Source organism: Glossina fuscipes, unplaced genomic scaffold (genome assembly GCF_014805625.2).
Source record: "Glossina fuscipes isolate IAEA_lab_2018 unplaced genomic scaffold, Yale_Gfus_2 61245, whole genome shotgun sequence".
NCBI lineage: Eukaryota > Metazoa > Arthropoda > Insecta > Diptera > Glossinidae > Glossina > Glossina fuscipes.
In genome coordinates this window covers 601,423-610,997 of record NW_024003472.1, presented here as the reverse complement: position 1 = coordinate 610,997, position 9,575 = coordinate 601,423, and the positions used below count along the sequence as shown (strand labels likewise).

Below are 9,575 nucleotides of genomic sequence, written 5' to 3'. Positions count from 1 at the left end.
AGAGAGAAAATATATATTCTTGACCAGCGTGAAACTCTGAGCGAATTAAGTCATGTCTATCCGCCTATGCCTGCGTGTCTACGTCGTGCGTGTTATGAAACGAACATATCTTCATCAAACTTAGTAGAAACGGGAGAAGTTTCTGCACGCAGGTTAATATACAAAATGGGCCAAATTGATCAGAGCACACGCCCGCAGTCAACCATAAACTGAGCGCAACTACGTTTCTATAACCAAAAACTCTTTGTTTTTGGTCATTACTCACAAATTATGAAAGACAGAAATATCCTACATTTACTTTAAGCGAACTCTACTATTTGTGTTCAAAAAGTGGAAGAAATGCACAAAGTTATAAGTAATTAAATTTTTTTTTACTCCTTTGAGGTTTTTTGCTTACTAATCGTAAACAATACAGCCCGTTCAAAATTATTTTGTACATTTCTCAAATGGAAATATCTTACCTGCCCAAAAATGCGTTAATTCTAAAATAAATATGGTGGACACCGTGACATGGTGGATTATTTTTTTCCTAACAATATCCTCGATTGGGATATAAACTAAATGAACTTGGAGAGTACAATGTGCTACATGTAATTCTAAATTAATTACGGTGGTCGCTTAGAAAAGCCCGATTTTTTGGACATTATAATCTAGAGTGCTCCGGAAGTTACTATACTAGACAATATTGACCGAAATACGGAAATTTTAGATCGTCAGTAAAATAAAGCGGGGATTATGATTTACCTCAAAAAGAACACCGCGATGCATAGGATTCAAGCATAAATTTATTGTTCACACACTCATATACCGCATTTCCAATTACGCATTCAGGCAAAATTTGATTGGGACTTTAAATACCGTTTTACAGAATAATAACGAAGTTCAAAATATTATATTGTTGGTCGCAGACGGGGGGATATTTCAATCGAAGGTATATTAAATAATAATCATTCTTTTTCAATTTTAAGCAGAAATATATCAACAACTTGACTTAAATGTATTCGTTATTTTTAAATATAGGTAATGTAGACCCGCGTACTTTGGTAACTTGCAAGACTCCGTACATTTAGCATTCTGGATTAATTTTGAGTTTACAGTTTACCTTAGTAGAAATATGACTAAAATAATTATTTCTATTGGTTTAATATTTTAATTTTTATATTATTGTAGAGAATTTACTCACAGAATTTTCGTCATATATTAATCAAGCTCTCATCTGTCTACTTAAAAAATAAAATACAGTTGATATAATAATACAGCCCTCTCTTTTCGCGTCTGCCTTAAAAAATCTGCACACCGTACACTGTTCCCTTCACTGTGACTTAAAAACTGTATTAAAATGAATTTTACAAACAAATTTATTTACACAAATTTTTATTTTAGCGAACTAAAAGGTGGAAAGTAGATTTTATCTTATTCACTTTTTTTATAATTATAAATAAAAGCATGGAGTGCTAACGACTTTAATGGTGGGCATGTGAGGTTCGACTTGAGCCGATTATAACTTTCTTACTTGTTGTTATTTTTGATAATAAACTTTAAATTTCACCAAAAAATTTGTAAAATTGCATTTATGCTCGTAATAATGGAGAGAAGCATAGTTTAGATTCAAGTATCATATTATAGTGTGCTAACAGATTGGTTCCACTGTTAAGTGTTGTTACAAGTTATCTTTCTCTGAAATTGCTTACGTAAATAATGTTCCGTTCACTTCAGCGGATCATTCGCAGCCTCAATTTGCACATGAGATTTAATTGACTCTGCTTAATAGTTCTGTAAAATTTTAGTGATTTTACTGCAAAGTAACCAACGTTATTGTATATCCGCGAGTGCGGATGAAATTGCGTGTGCTATTAGAAGAAGTAAGCTTAAATATCCATAAATTAAGATTACATTCACCGTCTTACAAAAATGAATAAAGGAACTCAGAACCTTACACTGCCTGAGAGCATATACTAATATTGCAAGTTATTCATATCCGAATTTCGAGCGAAATGAAGAGACCATTCCAATTAACCTGCATTTTTTAAATGTTTGTCTCTTTGCTAAAAAATATAGCATCTTCTCTTCGCTAAATTATATTACATCGCTAAACAAGGAAAAAGTAGCAAAATAATTGTAAAAATCAAATAAAATTTGGGAATACTACACATATTAAAAAGCTACATTTTGTATCATGTCCATAAAATCAAAACACAAATTTGTTGTCACTGTTTATCATGTACACGTTACTCTGTGCGTATTGTTGTTAAAATAGGAGTATGTAGAAAATGCCTAAGGAAAAATGTCATGAAAGTAAACCTACTCTTTGTATATAATGCATCTGGAAGAATATCAAATACTGTTACAAAAACGGAATTGTTTAGAGCCCAGGGCCCTATTACTATTAATATTATGCATATGTAACACCAACCGTTCACATCCCTTATAAAATATACCAAAAATCTGTAATTTTTTAGGATGCCTTTTATAGATAGCAAATTTGGATCAACTGTACTCACACCGCTACTACATGGCCAATAATAAATTTTTATTTTTTTTAAACATGATTTCCTTTCCGATATGTGCCTCTATGTTTGTTCAAGTTTTATAATCGTTCTTTTCGATGGCACACAATTACAAAATTATCTTCACAAAGGTATGCACCGGTGCGAAGCTAACCCAATACTTTTTTTATCCTATTTATTAACAAAGTTACTGTAGTCACTTCTGTGAGTATTCCGGTAAGATTTAGTTTTGAGAGTGAGTGTTCTGTGGCATACCTACATGATGGCGATACTTAAAAAATTATAAAATAAAACAAAATCATTGAAACAAATTCAGAAAGGACTAAGCGGTTTGAACTTTTTTTGCGCTTATATAAAAATTTATAAACAATGGAGACAATGAATATTTTATTTCAATATAAAAAATGTAACAAGCAATTAAAAAAAAAATTCTTAATTTGCTTCACAAAACGAAAAAGTTATGCAACAATAATGATTTATATAAATATGTTTAAATGGATCGTTGCAAATGACAATGGGTTATGTTTACACGAAACGTTTTATTGATAAACGCATTGAACACGGATTTAAATTGATGATACCTAAAAACCAAAGGATTTTAACTTCGAACTATACGTAGATTTAGGTAGATTTATCATGACATTTATTATCATTTAGTCCACTCGCAGACTTTTTTAAAAAAATGTTTACCAGCAATTAGGTAAAATGGGGAGGAAGAAAGAGACGCGGAGTCTACTGTTCGGAAAAGCTTAGCGGTTCTCATTCAAAAAAAAGGCTACGTTAAGAAATTAACATATTTTTTCGAAAATGTGTGTGTACCCTTTATTAAATCGGACTTTTCTAGTATCATCGCGGTATGTTTATCTTTGGAAGCTGTATGAGAAGAAATATATAAAAGGGAAATGTATGAAGTCAAAGAATAATTAACAACAAATTTCATATTTTTATATACAAGACTTTGTATAGGTGCCATAAAAGCCATCTTCGATGAAAACCATGTTACAATGATTGCATATGACTGCATCTTTCGGAAGGCAATGTTTTCAGGTCATCATTTCGACATGTACAATACTTTTACATATATCGGAATATTCGTGACATATGCATAGTTGCCCTGATCAGAAAATTCTGATATATTGGCATTTTTGCCTGTATGGTGAAAATCTGACAATCTCAAATGTATGTTACGACAAAAGGCTGTGGGAGCTTTTCCATAGATTTTCATACACCTGCAAACGACTTATGACTATCATTGTCTTTTATAACGATTCATTCCCCAAATTACAGCAACACGTACCGTATATTATATAACACAATGTAATAAATGTAACTTATAATATAACATAGATATAATATAAAATCAACGTTTGACACATAAATATTATACATAAAGACGTTTCAACATAAAATAGCCGGTTGGCAATAAATTTGACTGTTGAACGTGGGTATTATTAATACGTTCTTTAAGATAGCATTTAAAATTTGATTCAAGTTGGAAGGTACTTATTTCTTTTACTCGCCAAACCAAAAATTTTAAATTTCGATTGATTATAAATGTAAAATCCTTTAGCATGTACATGTGCGCCATTGATTAAAGAATGCATTATTTTCAAATTATTTCTAAAGATATGTAATCTCTTTACATATTTTGGTATCCACTTCCAAACGTGAAAATCAAATTTAAAGTCAAAGACACTAAACGCAATAAAATTACGTGGAATTGAGACATTTATTCACTACCAGTGTTTGCCGACGCACAGGTGGGAGACGGACAGGCGGACAGGTAAACAAGTGGACATTTCTTAAATTTTTAACAGAGAAACATGCACTGCTCTAGTGACAAAAAAAAAAAAAGAAATTTGTTTCAAATACAATTTTTTAGATAACTAAAGAGGTAGTTAAGTTGATAGGTAAATAGAATGACAGTATTTGTTTAAAAAATTAGGGGCTAATAAATATGAGTCTATGGAAACTTTTCACTCTAAATTTTTACTGTTTTCAGCGATATGATGTATTCTTGAATGTGAAATGTGTTTACTAAATCATTGATGTGTTTAGATGTTTTGTGTCTTTAACGTGGAAGAGTACTATACACAACGGAATAGATGCCAACTCACTCGTTGCAGGGTAGACCAACATTCTTCTAATGTTCGTTCACTAATGGCTGCCGCGCTATTGGAACGGGATAGTTGTAGCTACGGATGTAGGCATGACGCACCATTGCCATCGGTGTACATTACAGCATCATTAGCATCGGTACGGAAAGTTGTAAGAATAAGTTCAAAATGCCGTGTTAGAAAGCAAAAAGAGAAAATAAAAAATTATATTATTATTCATGATATAGTTTTTTTATTATTACTTAATGTGTATATGTAAGATAACATTTAATTTAATATATTTATCGATTTTGTATAGATTTTGATTTTCCTGTTGCTTAACTCTTTTGGAAGCAAGAAAGTGATCGCATTTGGCTTATGCTTAGTTTTTTCGCCTCCCTCACATTTGTTCAGTTTCGTTGTTTTTACTAAAAATATTTCGAAACTCTTCTTAACATCTATGTTTAAAGCTTAACAAGAATATATGGATCATATCCCATATAACATTTTTCAGCTTGCAGATAACATTAAAAAAGTACGTCCAAAATAACTGAAAACTGAAAAACACATGAAATATATTAAATGGTTTTAGAGCTTGAATTATGATCTGACAAGTTGACAGACACAATTGGTACTGTTTTCATCTCTCTTTTTTTATTTTTTTAATTTTTGTTTTCATCATTATTGTCCGCCTCTTTTTAAATAATATCTACTGGCTTTTTCTGCATTTCGATCAAATGAAATGTGCTTACTGCTGAGGTCGGCGACAATACACTTGATGCTGACTTGCAACAAACGTTGCAAATATTTAAACATGTAAAGGTCTTCCGGAAAAGTGACATTGAATGTCTGTCATTCTTAGAAATGAGCAAAAACTTAAAAAAACGAAGGTTTCTTGGCCTGAAGTTGGTCTATGTTAAGACAATTACGTCGCAGTCAAAAAATTTCCTGGCATTATAACTAACATTTCTAAAGACTACTGAACAGTTGGACAACCATCTGACGATGGTTAACCGCTATAGTCTTTTCCTAAAATATGCGATAGTAGGGGGCGGGAGGGGCACTAAATATGCACTTAATCGAAACAAAAGAGATTGCAACGGTCACTACTCACGTGAAGTGACTAAGCTTTGTCCCCGGTTTTAGATTTAAGTGTTTGTTAAGTATCGTAAACAGTCATTTTGCAGATTTGCTTATGAAATTGACTGAACGACCGAACTGAAATTTGGAAAAAGACTTACTGAATTCGTTATTATAAGTCAGTTTCTGATATGAATTTGTCAAAACAAAAACATTAATGTAATTTATACGTCGTAAAGTAGAGGAAGTAAAATCGGAGACCAATTTTTAAATATGTAATATCGATTCAGTTAGTCTTTGACAAGTGTCCTTTCATGGCTTTTTCAAGAAAAGTGCGCATGTAGTATATCGATGTCTAACATCTTCACCGATTGATTACCCAGGCGTAGTAAAAATCGAAAAATTTGGAACACTCTGATCTGTGCTTTGGTAATGTCAAGAGACCATTTATTGAATTGTACTTAGACTGCAACACAACCCATTAAAATTTTTTTTATCATAAAACACACCAATTGGAATTGGAAAATAGGTAGAAAGACCCTTTTATGTTTTCAGAGGCACACTGTGTGTTTGTTTCTTTCTAATGTATCTCGACATGCATAAAAATATACGCCTGCCGCTGCGGAGAGATAATGAAGTTGCTGCATAAGGATAATCGCTCTTTAATTCTTTTAACAATTCTAAAAATTTGTTACTGAAGTAGATTATATTCCGTTGTAATATGCTGCAGATTTTTCTTCTCAGGTGATAAAATTGATTTTATTAAAAAATATATTTATGTTATTGCCAAGAATGTGCGAATGACACATTTCCCTTTTTAAACGTATATTCTAGGAAGAGTTGACATTTAAATTAAATCTTTACTTAGGACTTTCTGCAGCAATAATTTTGTATTTTGAGCGCATGAGCATAGAAACTCATCTCGCCTTTCTGCTAATCGGATGGATTTAAATCTATTAATCTTTAACAAAAACCTGTTATTTGAAACTCAACTGAATTTTAAAATTGGACTATTTACTGATATTGTTTATTAAATCATGTAGAATATTTCTATGTAATATATGTGATTATTATTATAATTTATTTTGACCGCAGCAAGAAATTCAAGGACTAAAAGTAGGATGAGCATTCGCACCTAAGGCTATCGGCTCAAAGCTAAATATTTTATTGATATCGAGTTATTTCCATGATGTCTATAGGGTAGGACACTCTGAATATGAATCCTCGCATATTGGACAAGTTTTATCATTCACAAAATATATGCTTAATCGTAAAATTTTCCCAACACTTGAAAATAAGAGGAGTATATTTCTTAAGGATCCATTAGTGTATTGCCCTAGTAGGTCCAAGGCGAATTCTTGCAAATGATCTGATTTTATCAATGTTGATTGTATGTAGTGGTGGAACGAGATTGGCAGTAAAATGTGAACAATGCGGATACCCGTACTGTCGATTTATGTCGTCAAATTTCCCTTTAATTTTATTCTAACATACTTTTGAAGGTCAATCTTTTCCACAAATGAAGCCACAGACATATAATATATTATCCCTTTCTTTTAATGAGATAACTGCAATACTTACTTTTATCGCTGATACATATTAAGTCAAACGTCAGTGATAACATAAGATATTCGCCTGTAGCTTGAAATAAATCAAGAAACGGTTTTGCCTACTAGTTTTCCCTTTTTTTTTAAATAAAATAAAAGAAAACAAGTAAAAAATTATATTCAATCGTGACCGAATGTTTTACTCCCATCGCATCTAAAAAAGACAAAAATGTAAATGAACTAAATTTTCATTCTATAATATATTCTATAAAATAGAGTGAGCGTGCCTGATTTTTCCTATTTTCAAAATAAAAGTTTCTGTCGTAGAGACATGTGGGCGTTGTAGGCATGTCCTTTCAAAATTTTGGGTCAACTTAAAATTCTTTTGTAGATTTGTAGGCAATATGTTTACTTTCGTTAACGGGAGAATGGTTACCAAAAATTCTACACAGTTGCGCAGACTGACAGGTGGACAGACGAACAGACGGAAATGTTAAGGTGCATACTACGGAGTTTTGAAGCCTGTTTCTGCAGCTTATGATATAATATTTGATAGCCCATTTTTTTCACTTTTTTGCAGATGCTACAGCATCACTGCTAGAATATGCGTTCAAATTCTTGCACATTTATCTGCAATAGTATAAGAGTAATCGGTAAAAGACCAATTTTTTATTCGTTTTGAAAAACAGAGGTGTTCTCTTTGATCGTTTTGATCCATTTCCACCCATCCATACCATCCTACGTACAAGAAGTTCGAATGTTTTCGCTAAATTTAAAGTCGATAGCTTCATTTTCGCGAGCAAGATTATGTTTAAAGCAGCCGTTGCACAGACGGACAGACACACAGACAGCCCGACGGACATGCTTAAATCGATTCAGAATTTGTGTTTCCTTCTGGGCGTTTCGAACGTTTTGACAAAATGAATACACTCCTCATGTTTCGGCCGTGGGCCTAAAAATGTTAACAAGAAGAAAGGATTTATTTTTGTAATGTGTTTACCATCGCATATTTATATAAATATGTTAGGCTTATTTTTTATGATGAAAATTGCACTATTTTTATTATTATACTAAGTAACACATGGTAGAAGGTGACACTTTTTTCATCCTGTGTGTAGGGATCAGGGACACGTTCCGAAATTATCCATAAAAGCGGTTGACTTAATTTAGTCACTTCCGTTCGTTCAACTATTTGAGGGTTGTTAGAATTCTCAGGCGAAACGATTAGATGGAAAGTTGGAAATTATCATATGAATATGTATTCTTGATATAATTCAAATTTGAAATCAGATTTACTTTAATTTTGAATAATGAAAAAAATAAAATAATCCCAATCTATTGCCGACCGATTATATCTGCTTTAAAATAGTAATAAGCGAATAAATTAAACTGCTGGACCATTTGTAGCGCGGTGAATTTATCAACTAGAACATTATAAAAATCAACGATTTTTTAACAAAAATTATTTACAACACGAGATAATGTTCACTTTCACCTAAACTGACACTGCCAGACTTTATCACTTCACACCCTTACTATTTGAGTAAATAAGTGTAAAAAGTAGGAGTAATTGTTGAAAAAAGTCATCGAAGATTGCCATTCCCGTACGTAATGGTAATTTTAAGGATATTATTATTCGTATAGAATAAAAACTAGAAAAAATCGAAATTTTATTATTAATGAAATAATTATTTTAAGTTTCTAAATAATTATTTTAAGTTTCTAAATAATTATTTTAAGTTTCTAATGTCTACGTTGATTCTAAGAAGCACTGACAGACAGCCCACTCAAATAGTAAGAGGAATAAACAGAGGAATTAGATATTAGTAATATACTTGATCTTTAAAACCGTTTAGTCATGTTAGATAGTAAGAAGCTTTGTATAAGTCGTAATATCTGAGATCAATGCCAGTGCCTGACTACATTGCAACTTAGATATGTCAAAGATTCAGAAATGATGATTACGTATTTTAAGGAATCCCGGTAGGTGCACGTTAACGATAGAGTTGTAGCGATGTCTCTTTCGCTTTAGCTCGACCTTTTTTTCTAAACTTCACTGAGTTTGGTTTAAATCTGAACAGCGCCCGCATAAATATTTTTGTAGTTACATTATACATGCAGAAATGTGAAATCAATGAGATTTAATAGACGCAAGCCGTCTCAAACAAACGACGTATCCATTGATAAAGTACTTAAATTTCTTTGAACGGATAGAAGCAAAATAATAATAAATTGATGGGACTGATTTTGAATCAGATGATGATTACACCAAACTTAGCCTGAAAAAAGTATAGACGTCGAACTTTTTCTTTTAATATTTAAGCACTTAACAATGAGGTTTCACC

General features: G+C 31.9%; 1 protein-coding gene across 1 annotated transcript in view; it reads right to left on the bottom strand.

Moving 5' to 3' along the window:
* LOC119643558 overlaps positions 1-9,575 on the bottom strand; it is a 61,695-nt gene that overhangs the window by 35,390 nt on the left and 16,730 nt on the right. Inside the window, exon 5 of the mRNA XM_038042943.1 lies at positions 4,625-4,702. Within this exon, the coding sequence (XP_037898871.1) occupies positions 4,625-4,702 (78 nt within the window). The remainder of the gene's footprint in view (positions 1-4,624; positions 4,703-9,575) is intronic.